This window comes from Myotis lucifugus, unplaced genomic scaffold (assembly GCF_000147115.1).
Source record: "Myotis lucifugus unplaced genomic scaffold, Myoluc2.0 scaffold_300, whole genome shotgun sequence".
NCBI classification, from domain to species: Eukaryota; Metazoa; Chordata; class Mammalia; order Chiroptera; family Vespertilionidae; genus Myotis; species Myotis lucifugus.
Genome location: NW_005871348.1, coordinates 372,438 through 394,647, shown reverse-complemented (window position 1 = coordinate 394,647; position 22,210 = coordinate 372,438). Strand labels below are relative to the sequence as shown.

The 22,210-nt window shown below is 41.2% G+C and overlaps 1 protein-coding gene across 1 annotated transcript in view; it reads left to right on the top strand.

The window, feature by feature from the left end:
* The window catches only part of ACSL6 (acyl-CoA synthetase long chain family member 6), a 33,441-nt gene extending 17,338 nt beyond the window's left edge, over positions 1-16,103 (top strand). The window contains exons 14-20 of the mRNA XM_023763757.1: positions 799-871; positions 3,332-3,420; positions 4,141-4,257; positions 7,078-7,221; positions 9,198-9,299; positions 10,291-10,362; positions 15,646-16,103. Coding sequence (XP_023619525.1) covers positions 799-871; positions 3,332-3,420; positions 4,141-4,257; positions 7,078-7,221; positions 9,198-9,299; positions 10,291-10,362; positions 15,646-15,783 — 735 coding nt within the window. The 3' untranslated portion in view covers positions 15,784-16,103. The remainder of the gene's footprint in view (positions 1-798; positions 872-3,331; positions 3,421-4,140; positions 4,258-7,077; positions 7,222-9,197; positions 9,300-10,290; positions 10,363-15,645) is intronic.
* The last annotated feature ends 6,107 nt before the right edge of the window (positions 16,104-22,210 follow it).

The following is a 22,210-nucleotide window of genomic DNA, read 5'->3' as shown; positions in this document are numbered from 1 at the left end:
AGTATGACCTTTTGACATATGGAAAGCCCAGGTGCATCCAGTCTGGGAAAGGGGGCTGATAAACTATGTGGAGCATCAGTGTGCTGGGGAATCTGCAGCACACCTGTAGCAGCATCTCTGCATTCTTCAGCCTGTAAAATATCGCCCAATCCAGAAAGGGAGCACAGGGGCGGGAATGCTGAAAGTCCATTTGTGTTTTGTCATTTGATTCAATAGGTTTTGTCATCGCTAAAAATTCCATTCCTTCATTGACCCATTTGGTTAAAGTGTATTAAGTTTTTACATATGCAGGGTATAGTGACATGGCTGTCACTGTTTCATCGATGTGCATGCTTCACTTTTTATACTTTCAAAGCCGCTGGCCTCTTCTACCCCAACATGGCCTGACCACTTCTAAGAGCAGGCTCTCCCATGTGGTTTATTCCTGCAAACACACGAGGCTCTGGAGGGGAATATCTTACAGAGACAAAGTAAACCATACAGTAGATTTTAAAGTACTTGTCTTTAATACATATTATCCAAATAAAAAATAGAGTCAGTAGTTGAAAATAGGTCAGAAATCTTTACCCCAAACCACTTAAGCTTATCTAAAGTAGCACTTCTTCCAAGCAAAGTAGCCACACCTGTTATCTGTGTTCAGCTTCACCTGGATTTACCTGCCTCGAGAGCACCTCCCTCCCACCATGCCCAGCATGGAGCAGCAGGTGTCAGGGTGAGAGCTTAGTTGGCTGAGGCAGGCAGCCAGCCAGCTGCAAGAGGCTGTGTGCCTACAGTGTGGTTTCCATGTTTTGCTTGAAGGTTTATGAAGGTTACGGCCAAACTGAGTGCACAGCTGGATGTACCTTCACCACACCTGGGGACTGGACCTCAGGTAGGATGGACAGGAGATGTGGGGGTGCGTCACCAGGCACTGCTGAATTAAAACAGCTACAAAATTTTCTCATGGAAAGTAAATTTACAGGGGAATATCAGAAAAAAGCAGAAATAGAAGAAATATACTAATGGTGGTAATGTCTAGGTTGTACCATTATGGGTCTGTTGTTCTCTTTGTTTACATATTTTTGTGTTTTTTTACTTTGCATTTTTCCATTTTTTTATAGATAAATCGAAGTCATATTTAAAAAAAATAAAGAAGTGATAGATTCCAAAATATAGCTCAGGAAAAAATGATTATGTCAGTATACTAGATTTCATAGATTCTGAATACCACACAGCTTTGCTTATAGTTGTTTTATTTTTTATTTTTAAATATTTTTTTACTGATTTCAGAGAGGGAGAGACAGAAACATCAATGATAAGAGAGAATCATTAATTGGCTGCCTCCTGCATGCCCCCTATTGGGGATTGACCAGGAATCGAGCTGTGACTTCCTGGTTCATAGGTCGATGCTCAACCACTGAACCACACCAGCCAGGCACTTGTAGTGGTTTTATTTTATTTTTTAATTTATTTTTAGTGATTTTAGAGAGGAAGGGAGAGAGGGAGAGAGATAGGAACATCAGTGATGAGAGAGAAGGACTGATTGGCTGCCTCCTGCACGCCCTATACTGGGGATCGCGCCCACAGCCCGGGCATGTGCCCTGATCTGGAATCGAACCATGACCTCTCTCTACCACTGAGCCATGCTGGCTGGGTGTAGAATGAAGGAAGCAGGCTATGAATTGATTATGACTACAATCAGGATTTTTTACAATCGTGCCCTATTGAAAGATTACAATTATGAATTGGAGAGGCAACTTCCTAGTGGCCAAAGCACTATTTCTTAAAGGGCCATTTCCAAGGCCCTTGGGAACTACAGTCTCCTATGACATTAGTGTCTAGAAGGCAGTGGCAGCCTCAGGAAGGAGCAGACCCCACCCACTGCCTCATTCTGAAGAGACTCATCTTTCAGGGTAAGGAGGAAGCAGCAGGTAGTCCCTGTATGGTCCATCACAAATTTAGACCAGATACTGGAAGACTAAACACCATCCGGCAAAGGAATCCTTTAGGGCACCAACTTCCTCTGTGCTTTCCACTCTCATGCTTTAGTTTGCTCAACTGCAAACTAGAAAAACTTGGGATAATGTGCATGCACAAGAAATATGCCCAGTAATGCAGTCCTGTTTTCAGGGCACCTTGAGGTAGTCAGCAGAAACATGATAGGTGGAGTCTAAATCAAAATCCGATTTGGCCAAGTCAAGTACAGAAGCATTTTTTCCCGAGTTTTATCTCTTAAATTCTAGCTGAATGAAGCCTTTGGTGTATAAATTCTTTGATCTTTCTACCACAGGCAAATCTACAAGGACTGTCTTCTGGGGTCCTGGTTCACTATTTTTTTATTATTGTTGCCATTATGTTTGCCAATCACTCTCACGTATGCCCTTCCTTTCGGATACTTACTTCCCTCTATGTCATTCTCCGCGTTTTCCTATGTAAGACTTTTGAGTTTTGCCTTTTTTATTCTTCCTTACCATAAAAACTTGCAAAGGCTATTGAGTATGAGAAGATAGATGTCTTTGTACGAATTGTGAAAGATTTTCAACCTCTCCTTTAAAAGAGAAAACGAAGTGTCACTGCCTCATTTTTTATCTCCATGGCTCTGTCGCTCACGGTCCCTTCAGGACCTTGGCCAGCACCTTATTACAGTGAATTCTGTAACAACCACACTCACACAAATTACTAGAAAATGACTTCAATGTAATTTTGTGGCTGGAAATTACAAGATCAAGAAAATCAGAAGTTGTTTTTTAGGGTCGAGTTACCTTGTCCTGGTTTCCATTCCTTTGTTACTCAGTGTAGTGTGTGGACCAGAAGCATCATCCCCTGCGTGCCTGTGTGACATGCAGAATCTCAGGGTTCATCCCAGACTCACTGAATCAGAATCTGCAGTTTAACAAGATTCCTAGATGATTCCTGGGCACATTGGTCAACAGTCTGGTGACTGGAGGAAAAGCAATGATGACCTTATTTTATGAACCCCAAACCAAGACTTGTGATCTGACAAAGGGGAAAGTCTTTCAACAGGGGCACGATTGTAAAAATTCCTGACCGTGTGGTTGGTGTGGGCGTGAGCCCCACAGACTCTGCAGGTTGGTGCCAGGCTGGTGTGCCTGTCCAGCTCTTTAAGAATCAGATGTAAAACAAAGGTCCGCAAAGGCTGGCCTCTCCCTTCTCCAGAACTTTGTTTTATTGTCAGCGCTTGCCTATGACACATGCCCGTCTAAATGTGTTTTGCTTTTCGTCCATAATTCCCTACTGTGACCACTTGGGGGGTTACATGGCATGGAGCGTCTTCGGTGCTGAAGTGGACCTGGACACTGACCATGCCACATTGCTCTGGTGTTTGTTCTAGGGCACGTGGGGGCGCCTCTGCCCTGCAATCATATCAAGCTCGTCGACGTCGTGGAACTGAACTATTGGACCCGCAAAGGAGAGGGAGAGGTAAACTTCAGCATTTAGCCATGCATGTCTGTGGAGGCTGCATGTAATGAGTAAAGGGGAAAAAATGGAATTATTTTTCTTTTACCCTCGGTGTAAAGTCACTTTAAATTTCTGCTTAATTTGACTCAACCGAATTCAGTATTTCCTCCCTCTTCTGTTTATGAAACAAGACTATGGCAGGGCTGGTCTAACTCAAGATTTATAATTTTCAAACTTAAAAAAAAAGTCCTATTTTCCCTCTAAGTGGCATGGTCTGCTGCTGTGAATCTGTCCCAGCAGAAACATAGCTATTTGCAGAGAGGCCAGGAGGGGTAGATACTCATTCATTCCATGCGAGTGGGTAGAAGCTGCCTGGCTGCCTGGCTGCCTGGTGAGGCAGGGGCTGAGCCTCTCTGGTAGAACCAGCCGGCCATCAGTATCTGATGTGACCCCATCCAGTGTCACAAAGCAGCACCTGCCGAAGGCCAGGGAGTTCCCGAGGAAGAAGAGTTGGTGGAGGGAGGCCTGGGGTGGCCAGGGCAGAGAGGAGAGGTGGAGAGGATGCAGCTTGAGGAACTGTTGGCTGCATGGTGGCTGTTCCTGTCCTCTGTTGTCATCACTGCCGTCTGCACAGTGGATTTCCTGGGGGGTAGCGTACAGTCTTCTACACTTGCCCCTGACAGCCTCACATCAGGAATCCTGACGCTGTGGGCTGAGAGACACCGGTGTTTGTCCCTGCAGATATGTGTGAGAGGACCAAATGTGTTCAAAGGTTACTTGAAAGATCCAGACAAGACAAAGGAGGCCCTGGACAGCGACGGCTGGCTCCACACCGGAGACATTGGGCAGTGGCTGCCGGTGCGTGTGTTGGGAAGCCTGGATCTCCAAGCACTTGGGTGGTGGGTGAAAATCTGATTCACTCTGAGGCAGGGGTCTTCTCCATGTCCTGCCTGACAGCTAGTCATCCAGGGTCACCTCCAGGGATTAAGAGGTTTGTCTTTACCTTGCCCCCAACGCTTTCTCCTCCACCCTCCTGAGGCAGGAGATAGGGATCTCTGTGGGAGGATACAGTTGGAATGTGGGGCCCACTGCCTACCCTTCATGGTTTCCAGAAAGACCTGCAGTGCTGTGGAATCTGGGGGGTGGAGTACAAGGAGCAGGAGTTCATAGTTCTGGGAGGCCTGAGAAAGGCAGCGGTGGGAGCCCAGGACGCTGGCCCCCGCTGAGAAGCGACCCTGAGCAGGAGGAAAACTTGACGCTGAGCCCAGAATGGCTGCGTTCCTGCGGCTCTGACAGCAGTGGCTCTCATGACCATGAGCAAAGCCTCACCCCTCTCTGGGACCCTGGGACTCACTTGTAGAATAAGAGTGTGAAGCTACGGGAAACTCTTTGGCTGTGGCCCAAATCAGCTTGCAGCCCAAATCAGCTATTGTGCCTCGTTCTGTCATTTATAAAATGGGGATAACACCATGGCTTACCTGCACAGTTATTGTGAGGAATCAGTGAGATTATACATGTAAAGCAATTAGCACAAAGCCTGACACACAGGAGATGCTTAGATGAAAGCTATGAGCAGAAAAAGGCTCTGTTGCTGAAACCGAGGGCCCTTGCCTGACGCAGCCCGCCCCAGGAGTCTCTCTAAGGTTCTGGTGGGCGTTCTGAGATGCTGCGTTTACTGATCACGTGAGTGGCTGGCAAGCTGTTTGCCCCTGCTTGGGTCTGTGTGCTTCCCTTTGAGAAACGCTCAATCCTGCAGCAGTTGAGGATGTTCCTTGATGTGTGCCCTGGGCCAGGGACTCTGCTCAGGGGAGAGACAGGTCTTTAGACAGCGTCCAGTCTTTAGACGGTGCTCAGTGCGGTTGCATGAACTGAGGGCCACGCTCACCTGGGGCAAGGCCAAGGAGGACACCTGCCTGCTGGGTCTGAGTCTCAGGATATGCCCTGGGTGAGAGGAGCGACTGGGAAGGACAGTCAGGGCAGGAGTCACAGCACGTGCTGAGTGGAGAGACACTAGAGGAGTGAAGCAGTCCGTTCTAATTGAGGGCCCGAGGGTGGAAGAGGCAGAGGGGGAAGTCAGCGGGGCCCTGGACACTGATGGAGGGTAGATTGTCCCATCAGCTAAGAAAGCTTAGGCTTCAGGTCCCTTCACTTGCCTAGGCCCCTTCCAAGGTTCTGTACTTCATCTTATATTATTTCTCTTAAAGAGGATCCTCAAAGTTAGAAAAAGCTTAAAGCCTCACAAAGCCTTGGCTCTGCCATGATGCCCCATAACTTGGATGAAATGACCTACCCTGCAGGGTGTTGTGAGAAGCACGTAAATTAATTCATGTGAAGTACCTAGTGTTTTGCTTGAACTAAAAGCCCAAGACAACAGGCAGGCAGTCTGTGGGAGTTAAATTTTTTAAAGTAGTGTTTTGAAATAGTACTAGATACAAGGAAAAAGTATATATTTCTGATCCAGAAAGACCTGATTTAAAATCCTGGTTCCCCTACCTCCTAGCTGTGTGGCTTTGAAGAAGTTAAGTAACTTCTCTGATTCTCCCTTTCCTTATCTATGCAATGGAGGTGATGACACCCAGGGCATAGAGTACCATGAATACCAAAGAAGCCAGTGTAGGGAACGTGTTGTTGTCCAGCCTGGGTTTTGAGCAAAGCGGGGCCTGCTTGCTTTTCTCTTCTGGAGAGATGGCTCTGGTTCTGGTGGGTCATAGAGATGGGGCACAAACAGAGTGTGTGCAAAGGGCTGGCCGGTCAGGAAGTGGTTTGATGGAGAGAGGCTTGTGAGCGAGGGTGGATGAGCCTGACTGCTGGAGGTCCCAGGAAAGGCAAATGGCAAGGCCATCTCCAGTGTTAGGGCTTGGGGGCTGGGACAGGCGTGAGGAGGGCAGTGAGGAGCTTCCTTTGGGGGCATGTCGCATATGCAACCACCCTTGTTTCTGAGTCCTGAGGAGAGTTAAGTTCTGGGTCTGGCGCTCAGTGACAGGTCTGGCTGGAAGCTTAGACAGACGTGGCAGTGGCCAATGAAGAGATAAATGGTGCTTAACCTCAAGGCGCATGTCAGTGGAGGTGGGGAATGTGCAACATTCAAGGTTGAGCCAAAGGAGAGAGACCCACTTAGGAAACTCAAAAAAGGTTGAGGGGAGGCAGGGAGGTCAGGGGGGTCCTGGAGACCAGGAGATCAGGCACTCACTGCCCAAGGGGTGGCCTGCCTGCTGCAGAGGCCCTGGCCATCCGGCTGGTCAGGAGGGACTCACTGGGGGCTGTGTGCTATGGGTGGAGAGGCACTTTGGGGTTGGGGCAGTAGCTGGGGCGAGAGTCCTAAGCATGGCTTAAGGGGGAAAATCTGAAGATGCCGTGAGAAAAGGGACAGCTAGAGCAAGGGCCTGGGCGAGAGGGAAGCCCTGGTGGGAAGACAAGCGGGCCTTCTGAGGAGGAGGGCGGCAGGGTGGGAGGGGGAGCAAGGGAGGGGGTAAATGCTGAGGTCATTCAAGGCAGAGCTTGAGCCATCAATCCCTGTGCACGGTGGCTGTCAAGAGCAGAGAAGTCACAGAGGAGCAGATCTGGGTGGAGTCTGCAAGGTGGGGCAGGACAGGAGTGAGGGACTATGGCACTACGGAGTGATGGCTTGAGGTTCAGAGGATGCCATCTTTTTATGAAGCTGTTTGTCCAACTCCACAGGCAGGAACTCTTAAAATTATTGATCGGAAGAAGCACATATTTAAACTTGCTCAGGGAGAATATGTTGCACCTGAGAAGATTGAGAACATCTACACCCGGAGTGAGCCTGTGGCACAAACCTATGTCCATGGGGACAGCTTACAGGTGAGTTCCCTGTGCTCCAGCCCTCCCACAGGTGCTGGGCCTGCTGAAAAATCTAGAGTTAGCTCAGAATGATTTCCTAAGTATTTGGCATTTGATTAAGTAGTAAACATTAATTTCTAATCAGACACCGTATTCACCTACATATTAGATTATGAAAGAAAATTCCTTGTTAAAGAAGAAATCTTAATTATTTAGGGTTTGATAAATTGCAATTAGGCGATAAGTTGCTTGAAGTTATAGTAATGGACACTCCCACTACTTTTAACTTCATGTGTGTGTGTTTTTAAAAATTTGTTTGTTTTTCAATTACAGTTGACATACAATATTATATTAGTTTCAGGTGTACAACCCAGTGATTTGATATTTGCATAACTTGCAACATGATTACCCCAGTAAGCCTAGTACCCATCTGTCACCATACATAGTTATTACAATAGTGACTATATTCCCTGTGCTGTACCCACTACTTTTTTTGTTGTCGTTAATCCTCACCCGAGGATATTTTTCTTTTTAAATATATTTTTATTGATTTCAGAGAGGAAGGGAGAGGGAGAGAGAGAATCATTGATCAGCTGCCTCCTGCACACCCCCTACTAGAAATCGGGCCCACAACCCAGGCATGGGCCCTTGACCGGAATTGAACCTGGGACCCTTCAGTCCAGAGGCTGACGCTCTGTCCACTGAGCCAAATCAGCTAAGGCCGAGGATATTTTTTCTATTGATTTTTTTAGAGAGAGTGGAAGGGAGGTGGAGAGACAGAGTGAGAGAAACATTGCTGTGAGAGAGACACTCCCGCACACGCCCCGGATTGGGGCTGGGGATTGAGCCCGCAACCCAGATATGTGCCCTTGAGAGGAATTGAACCCGAGACCCTTCAGTCCAGGGGCCAGTGCTCTAACCATTGAGAAAACTGGCTACGGCTGTACCCACTGCTGTTATGTATGTATGTATGTATGTATGTATGTATGAGAGAGAGAGAGAGAGACTTCTTGCATGTGTCCTGACCAGGGATCAAACCGGCAACTTTGGTGTATAGGGACAACGCTCCACCAACTGAGCTACCTGGCCAGGGCTTGTATCCACTTTTAACTAATATTCTACCTATTTCCAAGAGGAATTTTGAAATAAGTTGCTGAAGTAAAATTCAGAATTTCTACTGTTTTGATTTTGAAATATGCAAATGAACTTTACAGATAAATAGGTATAATATTGCAACAATGGCACTGATGAATATATAGCCTAATAAATATATTAAGGTAATAAAGTCAGAAAGATCGCTATGAATATAGTCTTTGCATTAATTGGATTGCTATAGTTAAATATTGTGAAATTATTTTTAATCATTTAATGAAGCATGTTAATGAAATAAAAGACCATATTAATTTTAAAATGTCAGGAAATCCTGAGAAACATATTTTGGTTCATCGAGTTGTTTGTTTGCCATCCTGAAGATGTACTCATTTGAGTTTAGTATGAGAATTAAAGGTACATGTAGGTCTAACTTTATTGATGCTTAATCTCCTTAGATTTATTCTTTATTAATTTTTTTACAAAGTTAGGTAAATATCAGAAAATAGTCAAGAATGTGTGATATATTGGTGGAAATGTTTCATAACATAGCCATCTACTTATTTTTAGAAAAGGGTAGAGTCTGAGCATACCAAGAGATTATTTTTACTGCTGGACTACAGATAACCACTTTAAAAACTTTTTTCATTAATATAATATTGTATGTCAACTATACTTTAATAAATGTTTAAAAATAATAATATAAGGGCTTTTGTGATGATAAAAAGCTTTTGTCAATTTTGGTGATTGTTTTATTTTGGTGATTGGTATATCTTGTACTAGTATCTTTAATTTTGTATCTATTTCAGAAACGTTTTAATGTGTTTAGAAAAAAAATCAAAATAAATATGGTGACTAGGGAAAAAAGTGCTTTCATCATGACTTGTTTTTCTTTGGTGGGATTGCAGGCCTTTTTGGTGGGCATTGTTGTGCCTGACCCTGAAGTCATGCCCTCCTGGGCACAGAAGAGAGGAATTGAAGGGACATACTCAGAGCTCTGTGTAAATAAGGTCAGTATGGTGGGGCTGTTTCCTAAAAGGTTGCGGGACCTTTTTTGATACTGCATTATGAGAGAACAGGAAAATAGCAGACAGGCGAAATTCGAACATGTAGGGAAATTTCTAACTTTATACATGGTGGGAATTCTAAACCAGACTCACATTTCTTCTTAGAAAGTTTGATAAAACTATTGAATTTTCGAGCTAGAAGACATCACAGGAAGTTTGCCCAGGCCTCTTGTTCTGCAGCTTGCAGGAGAGTCCACAGAGGATGGCGGCTTGCCCACGGCCACACAGCTGGTTAACAGCAGTGTCAGATTTGAGCTTTGGCCTTCTGCCTACTGGCCATGCTCTCTCCAAGTGTGAGGTGGATTTTGTATCTACTGGGCTTAGAGAGACCGTCATGGAATTGAAAAAGTAACACAGTTCTTCATGCTTAGAGCATTAGCCACTCACACCTTAAGAATCTTCGTGGTACATGGAGGGACTTCTGGAAGAGGATCTCTGTGCTCTGTCTCAGCCTCAGCCCCTCCAGTCACATGGTCCATTTCTCAGCAGCAACCACAGGCCCTATCGATTCCACTAGGCCCTGGGCTCTTCTGGGGGTTACAGGGCACCCGGGACTCACCAGGCTGACCAGAGGGCCACTTAAAAACATCATGTTGGGCCGGGGGCGGCAAAAAACAACAACAAAAAACATCATGTTGACTTGGGGTGCTGAGCACACAATACAATATACAGATGGTGTAGTATAGAATTGTATACCTGAAACCTATATAATTTTATTAACCAATGTTACCCCAATAAATTCAATTAGAAAAAAATCAAGTGGTCCCTTAGCCTGTCACTCCTTTGGGCATGCCTGGTACTTCTTTGCCAGATGAGAGGTGGTGTTGGCATGCTGCCAGGGAGTGTCAGCTCCAGTTGGAGGTGTGGGAGGGAGAGCGTGTTGGTATGAAATGTGTTTTTGATATTGTAATTTTACCTATATGATTCAATTCAGGAGCTGAAGAAAGCCATTTTGGAAGATATGGTGAGGTTAGGAAAAGAAAGTGGACTCCATTCTTTTGAACAGGTAACTGGAACCTTCCCCATACTTGTTTCAGCCCTTCACGCAGTGATGAAAGTTAAACTAGCCCACAGTGACCCTGACCTGGATTTCCCACCCTCCACGCTGTGGCCTGTAGGCAGGCTTAGCACCAACAGACCCCTGAAGGACTGTTCTACCCTGACTGCAGCAGCCTGCGTCCAAACTAAAATAGGTCATATATCGAGTGAGACTGCTCGTTGTCCTTGTAATCACAAATGTTCATAAAGCTGAAATATTACCCTGGCCTTCACCACCGGATCATGTTTACATGATCTGTCTCCAAGATGCCTGCGACTGCCCAGGTCAGATCCCTGTGTTATTTTTACTTTTATGGGGACGCTCTTCTTGACTACCACAGGCACGCTTTCTTGCTAGGACATCGGAAAAATTGTGCTCCTTGGGCCAATGATCCGTTAGCCCAGCATGCCCTCTACAAAGAGGAAGAGACAAAGAATATATTAGGAGAGGACACAGTAGTCCTCTAAGACCTTTTGTCTTTGCTAGGTTGGGGTTCTTACTGTAACTGAGTTCATAAGCATACTTTGTCCTACTTACATATACCGTCTATACATCCTCTTTAGTCAAAAATCCAAAAAGAAAAATTTATCAAGCAGAAAGATACTAATATACTGATTTTTAATGTTTCCTAGTATGTAATTAACATAATTGTTTTTCATAAAACTGTTTCTCCAATAGGGTACACCTGGAACCTATATCATTTTATTAACCAATGTCACCCCAGTAAATTCACTTTTAAAAAATCAAGTGGTCCCTTAGCTTGTCACTCTTTTGGGCATGCCCAGTACTTATTTGCCACATAAGAGGTGGTGATTGGCATGCTCCCAGGCAGTGTCAGTACTAGCCCAGTGTAGTATTAGGGATCTGCAAGGCTTATGAGAATTTTAAATTTTATATGCTCATTTTGATGATAACATAAAAACATTTTAAAAACCAGTCTTAAATATAAAACCCTTGGAGCAATTACTTGCAATTAAAAATCATTTCCACAGTTTAAGACTAATTTTTTTTAAGTTTCAAACTAAGGGGTCTGAGAATCGTTTATTTTGTTTTTGTTTTTTTAAATAGATCTTTACTTTAACCTAGCTTGAGAAACATTACATTACCCTCATCTGACAGCATGTTTTAGGGCAAATAAGACCTGGATGAATAAATCTTCATAAAATTATAAAAATAAAAATTATAGAATCTGAGATGCTCAGCAAGTTATATTTATCTTTCTGAATGAAAGGTCAGTCTGGCATAATAATTATTTAAATTTCTAAATTTGGTAGAACTGACTTTATTACCCTTCCATAAGGAAGCTGTTGACCAGATTGAGCAGGGGCCACAGACTGGTGGTCGGAGGCCTGTCTGGTCTGGGCCTATGTGCTGGCCTCAAGGGCTGGCTCTGAGGGCACTGGGGATGCAGGAGGTCTGGGCCAGGATTACTAAACTGATTAGTTCCTGTGACTCCTAAGGCCTTGCACGCCCCCTTCTGGGTTTGGGATGTATGACCTACCCCAGGGCATGTGGGGAATCATAACATCTAGAATCCTCTTCCTGGAAAAGACGACCAACTCTTAAGCTTATGTTGAAAAGGTACCTTTGGCTATGTTTCCAGTGTTAACCATTGTACAAGTTAGAGCTTTCATTGAGAGGAGACATGTTTTTGACTTTCCATAAGCCTTAAGCAGAGTTACTGCTCTACTAATCTGCCTTCACCATGGTAACGTCAAATACAGAGAAGTCATGTGGCACCTGAGAGGCCTGAGTTTTATTGCCAACTCTGTCACCTCTTTGTTGGTCTGTGGCATCCTCCCCACCACAGCCAGTGTGTGCCCTCAGCTGACCACAGGAGAGCAAACACCAGGCCTCATGCCAGAGGAGAGTCCGCTGTTGTTACAGAGTTCAACAGAAATTGAGTTAACCCATAATCCATCGTCAGCCTGTTCTGTCCCCTTTCCCGCAAATATGAATGATCAATTAAGGCTTAACACTAATTTTTGAAGAAATATACATACACACAGATAGGTATCCAAGTCCAAGACTTAAATCATTCAAGAGTTCAGAATTACTGGGCAGGATTGATATGAATTAAACTTTGAATTAGATAAAATATTAATGTAAATTAATTTCCAGAAACAGACAGTTCCTGGAACTAAGCCAACCATTAATTTATGGTGATCTTTGGAAGATATATTTTAATGAGTAGGTAGGAAGCCTTTAAAATATCAATAATTTTTTAATGTAGGTACTTGGCGAAGTATTTGAGCATACTTAACTCTGGTTTAACCATTTTTCTTGACTTTTATGTGCTTTATTTGCATAGGCAATACAAAGTAAACTTCAACGCTTAATAGATTTTTCAAATTCTGACTGGGAAGTCCTCATTAGAAATATTTTATTGTATTTCCTGTCATTGAAATGAGTACTTACCTAATGAAAGTGCCTTTAAATTAGAAATGAATTTAGCATTTTCCTATTTAATTTAAATATTTTTTCTACTCTATTCTCTGTCCTAAATTATTCACTCTGTGTTTATTATCTATAAGCAATATTGTATATTAAAAGTATTTCATTATAAATTATGAAAAGTTCTGTGCTTTAATAAGTTGGCATAAATTGATACTTTTCAGATATTTTATTCCAATACAATATTTAAATTTACAGTACTTTTTTTTAATCCTCAACCAAGGATATTTTTTCCATTGCTTTTTTAGAGAGAGAAGGGAGGGATGAAGGGGGAAGGAGAGAGAGAGAGAGAGAGAGACATCAATGTGAGAGACACATTGATTGGTTGCCTCCCTCAAGCACCCCAACCAGAGCCAGAGATCAAACCTGCAACACAGATATATGCCTTTGACCGGGAATCAAACGTGCGACCTTTCGGTGCGTGGGCTGACACTCTAACCAGTGAGCGTCACTGGCCAGGACATATGAGTTTTTTATCTGAAAAATCAGTGAATGTAAGGGAGAGTTTTCTCAGCAAAGAATTCTTTGCCATCTCAAAATACCTGCCTGTCAGGGCACTAAACTGTTAGCATCAGAGATTTTGAAAACTATTGGTGACATTGAATTTTTGCAACTATTTGCATACATTGATTTTTTCCCTTTTTTTGTGGTAAAATACACATAACAAAATTTATCATCTTAACTGTTTTTATGTGTACAGTTGAGTGGTAGTAGTCACACTTGTAATATTGTACAAACATCACCACTATCCATCTCAATAATTCTTTTTATCTTGTAAAACTAAAACTCTGTAGTGTCATTAAGCAATAACTCCGAATTCCACCCCCCTCCCAGCTCCTGGCAACCACCATTTTACTTTCTGTCTCTTGACTTTGACTACTCTAAGTACTTCATATATTTGCATTTGTCTTTTTGCCACTTGCTTATTTCACTTAGCATAATGTCCTCAAGGTTCATCTGTGTTGTAACATATGTCAGAATTTCCTTCCTTTTTACAGTGAATAATGTTTTGCTTATCCATTCATCCACTGATGGACATTTGGATTGCTTCCACATTTTAGCTATTTGTGGATAATGCTGCTGTGAACATGGCCATACAATTGTTTTTTGAAAACCTGCTTTCAGTTCCACTTTTGGGGAATACCCAAAAGTGGAATTACCTGGGTCATATGGTAATTCTATTTTTAAAAATTTGAGGAACTGCCATACTGGCTTCTATAGTCGCTGCACCATTTTACATTTCCACTAACAATGCACAAGGGGTTCCAATTTCTCTGTCTCTTCACCTACACTTTTTATTCTCTGTTTTTTTGATGATGGCCATCCTAATGGGTATGAAGTGGTATATACATTGGTTTTTGAAGTAACATTTCCTAATTGTGCCCATTGATTTTATTAACAGTTCTCACAGGACAGTAGCACCTGAAGCAATGACCTCTCTCTTGTTTTCCTGGCTTTTGTAACCCACATTCCAGTTCCTTTTTTCTTCAATCACTCCTCCCTGTCTCAAGTCTAGGCTGCAGTTCTGTCCTTCATACTAATACTTATATGGCCAATGTCGAAAGACTGCTTGGTGTCTCAGAAGCATTTCAAACTTTACATGAATACTTGATCTTCCCACCTCCAAAGAATCTTTCTGCTCCTCCAGTTTTTCTGCCCAAGCAGAAACCTAGAACCATCATCATCTCTTCTTTACCACTTACCCAAACCAATTCTAAGACCTGTCCTTTCTACCCCTGAAATCTATTTCTGTCTCCATAGCAAACTCATGGCCCAAATCACCAGCAATCTTGCCTCTTGGCTGGTCTTCCAACTTCCACTTTTACCTCACTTCAATCCAGTAACAGATTAATCAATCTAAAGAGCCATTCTGGTTCTGCCTCTCGCTGTTTAGCTTTAAAAAAATTATTTAGAGTATTATTTCCAAATTCCCTACCTTGGCATATTAGTCCTTTATAATTCGGTCTACCTCTCCAGCCCTATCTTGCTCTTCTTCATTTGTACTACTAGTATGTGCTTCAGCCTACACTTGCAACGTCCCAAATGTGCTCTGGCACATGCTTCCTCTGCCTGGAGCACCCTCCTTCTACTCAGACCATATGGCAGCAACCACTCCCCTTCCCCTTGTTATCTTCATCTGGCTAAAGCCTATTTATCCTTCAGAGTTCAACTTGGCATCTCTTTTCAATGAATCCGGCCCAAGCCTGGGTTAGGTGCTCTATCAGAAATACATTCAGCTCTAACAGAAAAACCACAGTGTCTTAAACACATAGGATGCATTTCTGTGTTTTTTTCTCACATAAGAAAGCCAAAGATAGGCCATCCAAGGTAGGTACAGGTCCTCAAAGACCTAGGCTCTGCCTGTCTTCCTACTCTCCATTTTTAGTGTGTTGGCTTATCACCTAATGGTCACAAGCTAGCTGCTACAGCTGTGGGCATGGTTCATACTCAAGGAAGGAAAAAAGGAGATCGACTAATGATTGCCCAGTGTGTCTGCTCTACTGGGTGTGACTGCACTCCCTGAGGGCAGGGGCACCCATGATTACTCTTTGTGTCCTCAATGCCTGACACAGAATAAGCAACCAATCCATTTCTGCTAAATGAAGGAGTAAGAAGGAAAAGAAGGCAGCTTTTAGACATGTCAAATAGGCTGACATGTTATTAACATAGTTTTAAAAAGGCATAGTGTATTTTTATCGATAGAGCTATTCCCATGTGCCTGTTTACTTTTGTCATGTATGCTATAAATGCTGTGTTATATTCCTGATAAATATGTGTTCTGCCTTTGGTTTTCAGGTAAAAGCCATTCACATCCATTCTGACATGTTCTCAGTTCAAAATGGCTTGCTGACACCAACACTAAAGGCTAAGAGACCTGAGCTGAGAGAGTACTTCAAAACACAAATACAAGCGCTCTACTCAACCTCCATGTGAAGTTCAAGGCAAGTTCTGCTCAGTACAATGGACTGTGTAGCAATATTATAATTATTCATGAAAGTAATGAGTCAGAATGACGCAGCTGAAAATGAATAAGCACGTGACTTTACGACTGAGCCTTTTCCTGTCCCAAGAAGTCTTTAACAATATTTTCTCTATCATCACTGAGTACACTTTATTTTTATTAAAATGATATTGTAGCAAGCTGCTAAGAATATTGCAAATGGCAATGTAAAAATCAAGACTTTTCTCAAGAACTATGTACCACTAAAAGAAATATATTCTCAATGTTCATAGCACTCCTATTAAACATAAAGAAAAAAACATAACTGATATATTGTACTTAATTACTTGTGGACTAGAAACCAGATACAGCAAATATCCAGGCAATGTGGACTACCTCATTCAATAACCGATTGTCAAAATCATAATTAAATCAGATTTAAAAATTAAAACTAGGTGTGCGGAATCATACTAAGTGAAATGTGATAACTCACATTCTACATAACTAGATTCTTCAAACATGACAATCCTTGTTGATGTGAAAAAAAAGTTTTCTCTCTAATTTTTATGTTTATTCGTAAAAATGCAAATTCAGATATTCTTAAAACTAATGTTATATTTATATAACATGTCACAAAAATCTTTCAAAACATTTTCTCATTTATAAGCTCATTAAAACATTCAGAAACAACCTAGAAAAAATGTAATGTATAACTACTTCAAGAATAGTATGTGTACATTTTTGGACTTCTTACCACATTAATTCTAAAAGCTGTCTGTTGACTCTACAATGAATGGACCTGTGGAGAAGATGTGGGAAGAGAAACCCAGAATTATTTCTCAGGGTGGGCAGCAATTAATCTACTATGTTCCTTGCTGGGTTCTTCCAGTCTTCCATGTTCAATATGTCCATGTTTGGCCTGGGAAACCCCAAATGGCTAAAATTCTGAACAATTTCACTTTCTTTCAGTAAGACTATCAAGGCATGATGTCAGGAGAAGGTAATGTTATTTCCAAGTAAAGTAATTTTTCCACAACATAATTTTGAATAACCTCTTCAAATACCCCATGGAAAACTTTTCAGTCCATCATAGATAAATGTCTTCTTGGGACATAATTCCATTCATAAAATCTGAAATGCTTCTAAGCTTAACCACAAAAACCTCCTCTCTTGCATTATGTATTTAGACACTTCTTGCACCTGGGTGTCAACAATTTCACATAATTAAAGCCCAGCATGAGCAGCAATTAAGGTCCAAGCTACAGACGGAGCATCTGCACAGGGAAATGTCCCTAGGAAAGTGTTTTATTTTTTTATGCTTTATTTTATTTTAGAGAGAGGGGAAGGAGAGAGAGAGAGAGAGAGAGAGAGAGAGAGAGAGAGAGGAGAGAGATTGATTTGTTGTTCTACTTATTTATGCATTCATTGGTTCATTCTTGTATGTGCCCTGATCAGGGATTGAACCCACAACCTTGGAATAACGGGGTGACGCTCTAACCAGCTGAGTAACCCAGCCAGGGTGAAAGTGTTTTCCTCAGAGACAGAACTCTGAAAGCAGAGATGGGGGCAGTGTTCACAATCCAGAAGCCCCTTTCCCCTGGAACAATCCATACTGTAAGTTACAAGCTGCGTAATCACACAGGCCTTCTGGATGAGTGTGCACCAGTGATTACACACTTCCAGTTCATTCTTGGAGAAGTGGACCACGGCTTCATTGGATGTATTTATCTAATTTTTATATGCATTCCTTTGGCATATTGTCTTCGCATACCCACTACTTATACTTACAAATTTGACTTTTTGTAAATGAGCTAGTTCTATGCACATTAATTTTTAAAGGCATTTTTAAATAAATACTAGAAAATGCCCAAGGCCACATCTACATAGGATTGTTGTTGTTTTTTTACACTTAATATATATATGACTAATTAAAAGGGAAAATCATCACCTGAATTGAATATTCATACTCTTTTAAAGGCAAATAGTTTCACATCTTGAAAAAACTGAAGCTGTTTCCCATTGTCCTTCCATTTAACATAACTGCATAGTTGGCTTTGTTTCCAAAAGAATTTTGACAATGTCATATAACCAAGTTATTTAAAACTTAATTTTATTCTATTTATACTTCATAATAGTTAGATATGATTGAATATAGACTACTTAAGATTTCTTCTTTTTCTCATTTTGAAGATCTTATGTTTCTACCAGCCTTCCTGATCTGTGTGAAATCACCACACTTGGGCCAATAAATAAGTTACTGCAGATGTGCTGAGAAAAGTGAACAATGGACCTTAAATATATTGCATGTAAAGGGTGTCCCAAAATTCACGCAAGAAGTAATTTTGATAGAAAACACAGGTTTATAATTAAAAATTGTAAATTTTTTATTGATTCATAAAGTATACAGTATAGGGTTATGTATGGAATAGCATATCGGGTAAATGGCCTCCGAGATTCTTGAAATGTCCAATTCTTGACCACGGTGCCGAATTGATGTCCCTGGACTCTCAGCAACACTCTCCTGAACTGCTTTGATGTTTTGTGTTGAACGACTTGTTGAAGGACAGCCAGAGTGTTTAAGATCACTAATTGATCCAGTCTCCCTAAATTTTTTAATTAATCTCTTCACAGTTGATGAAGTTAAATCACCATTCCGACCATATTTTGCATGAAAATTGCAAACTGTAGCTGCCAAACCTTCATTATTTTTAAAATATTGCTCAACAATGAAAACGCGTTGTTCTTTCGTGTAGCGTTCCATTTTTAATAACCCTGAACTGTCAGCTGTCACGCTATCTTTTTTTTTTTTTTCATTGGCAACACTTTACGGCACAAATGGCGTAAAATTCAAATTTTGCGTGAATTTTGGGACACCCTATACTAGTGGTCGGCAAACTGCGGCTCGCTAGCCACATGCGGCTCTTTGGCCCCTTGAGTGTGGTCACAAAGTTTCAATCGCACTGTACTTGCACGCCTGCACGTGGTATTTTGTGGAAGAGCCACACTCAAGGGGCCGCAGTTTGCTGACCACTGCCCTATATCTTTATTCCTCTATTTAACTCCACTGAACTTTTTAATAAAGAAGAAATGAAACAGTATGTATTAATGAAAAAATTCTTCTTGCTTCAGATTTCCCAACTTTATTTAGAGGAAAAACGTTTTTATTTCTCTTTAACCAACATAGAAAAAAGCTATGTACTTAAGACATTCACCTTCACAATGGATGTCAGACCAGTTTAAGTCTAAAGATATAACAGAGATCAATTCCTTAAGCATAAACATGTTCTTAAACACTTTTATGTTTCTCATTCAAATGTGTTAGTAAATCACACATTTTACAAACGAATCTTGTGTATATTTCAAAATAGAATATGCACCAATTTTTTTCCTTTTGCCATAAAAGACATCTCTATAATATACTGTGATTTCCCCCTGGGTGAGAGGAAACTCTGACCAGGTGTGGTGTGTAGGCCTAGCTCCAACAGTTAGGAACTCACAAACTCAGGAGTCCAAGGAATGAATAAATATATATAATGCCTCCCTCACATGAGCAAGTCAACCTTTCATTCCTAATTTAGGTAAAACGGCAAGCATGAGGAAAAATAGAACTTTCCATTGCTATTTTTATAGTCGGGTGATGTTTTAGCAACTTGAAGTTGGCACTTAACTTGATTGTATTACCCATCGGAGAACCAATAATCTTAATTTTCTGAAGTAAAGAAAATGAATTATTCTTTATTTTCCAAATGTATAAAGCACAAATGTGATCTAGTTATTTAGAAATACAAAATGCTACAAAATGAATGTAAAGAATGGGAAAATGTATTTTTGCATGAAAACAGACTACTTACAAACTTGCTTAATTATCTCAGGAAAAAATGAGTAATCATATATAAAATTGATAAATTATATGTTGAGCTAAGTTGCTGCATTTTCTTGCCTGTTTTTATTTTAAAGGAGCATATACATGAAAGAACAAAATGATCCTGGTAGTCTGAATTTTCTCTCAAGTATGCTGCACAGTCCTTTCTGTGAATCTACAATCAACTGCAATAAGGATGGGATTAGCCTCCAAGTGAGGACAAAGTCCCAAATGGGAAGCTTCAGTTAGACTATATGCATGGTTGTCACCCAGAGGCAATAGATAAATACCTGGCATACAAGCATTTCTAAACCTGGTCCCAAACTGAAAAGGTTTTCATGAGGTGACAGTTGCTTTTAAACATTCATTTGACTGGTTATTTTAATTTTCCTTGTTAAGTCATTGCAACAAATGCATGAGGGGAAAAACGGATATTTTTTGAAGAATTGCTTATTCTTTCAATTTTTAAAAAGGAGATTAAAATATTACTTTTTAAATATGCATAAAAGTATCTTAACTATAGTTATATTTTAGTTGCTTTGTTATAATAGCATGCATAACAAATATAAAATGCATTTATGAAAACTTTTGTAAAAAATAAAGATTTTTTTGTTTCTCAAAGTTGCTTATAATTATTATTTTATGTATTCATATCATATAATCCCATGATGTTAGTATATTTGGTCATCATCAATGGTAGTACTTATAGTAAACATAGTATCAAGCCATGTCACTAGTCTGCATACTCCACATCCTCTGTAAGGGTCCCCAAACTTCAAAGCCTTATGGTCCCCCAAGAGGCTCTCATTTGCTTTGTACATTTGCTGCTACCAAATGTGTCCTGGATTTAAATCACTTCTATATTTTTAAAGAATATGGCACAAAAAAGGAACAAAGAACTGTATTCAAAGTTTCCATCATGATGGCCCATAAACAGTATTTCCATAATGTCTTTAACCCACATACTAGATAACAGGCACACTTTCTTAAAATGGTATGTTCTGCCATTCTAAATTATGCAGATTCTGCCTTCTCAAAATTTTCTAAGCCTCCACTCTTTATTCCCACAGCTTTTAGTGTAATTGGCTCCACTCTCATCTGTTGTCTGGAATATTACAGTGCTTTCTTAATTAGTCTTCGTTTCCATCCCAGCTTCCTCAAATTTTGCCATCCATATTTCAGTCACAGTGACTTTCCTAATTTGAAAATCTGATCATGCCACTCTCCTGCTTAATATTCCTTCAATGACTTCCCACAGTTTCCAGAATAAAGTTCAGACTCCCTGGTTCAGCACACAAGGCCCCAACCCTCTTCTCGTGCCCTTCCCCCACGGAGCCTTGGCTGCAATCATAGCAACTACTTTTTGTATGTAGTGTCCTAAAAGCATCATGTTTTTCTGTGCCTCCTATGGTCCCCTTTTTGTAGAATGCCCTTTCCTTTAACCCCTCTAACTCCTACCATTTATCTCTTAAAACTCAGCTCAAGTACTCTTTTCTCTTGGAAGCTTGCCACATGGCTGACTGGTTGATTGTCCCTCTGCCCACTCCCACTCAGACTGTGAGTTGCTTGAGTTTGTAGCAGAAAGTCTAGGCCAGTGATGGCGAACCTTTTGAGCTCAGTGTGTCAGCATTTTGAAAAACCCTAACTTAACTCTGGTGCCGTGTCACATATAGAAATTTTTTGATATTTGCAACCATAGTAAAACAAAGACTTATATTTTTGATATTTATTTTATATATTTAAATGCCATTTAACAAAAATCAACCAAAAAAATGAGTTCGCGTGTCACCTCTGACACGTGTGTCATAGGTTTGCCATCACTGTGTTAGGAGGAATTGGAGCATGACAAGCCAAATGCAAGGAGATCCATGCCACCTATGCTAACCATCTTTCATAACAAGCCTCCCTAGGCTCTGGTTTCTTCAGCTGCATAATGAGGGGCAACTAGATCATCTCTAAGGACCCTTTTGGCTCAAGAAATCATACCAAAGGTTATTTCCAGTTTTGAAATCCTATCCATTAATTTCCTTAAATCTTTACTTGATGGCACTTCAGTGAATGAGATTCAGAGTTCCAGGAATATAAGACAGAGTTCTAGGGAATCAGGCCACCAAAGAGCAGATCAACCTTTGCTTTAAGGTGTTTTCCTCTTTCAATGTTTCTTCCAGTCTAGGGCATCCAGGACCCAGACCTCCCAAAGGTCATGTAAGAAAGGGGGAGAGGGAAGCCTGGAGACTTTGGCTTATAACTAGAGAGTGGCTGTCAGCATATTACGGATATCACTAAAGAAATAAAAATACATTCATCATTTTATACTGCAACAAAACTGTGAGATCTTGATGGAAGGGCCATTTCTAATTCACCCCTATCCCCAGGACCTACCACAGTGCCTAACACAGAGTAAGGTGCTGAATAAGTGTTGATTCAGTGACTCAAAGCACTGTATCTAATCAGGTAAGAAAGACTACCCTCTGTTCTTTACGAAGTTAAGTTTTAATGGATTAATTATATATTAAATTGGTTGTCATAAATGACTTTCTACGAGCAGATTTGAAAGA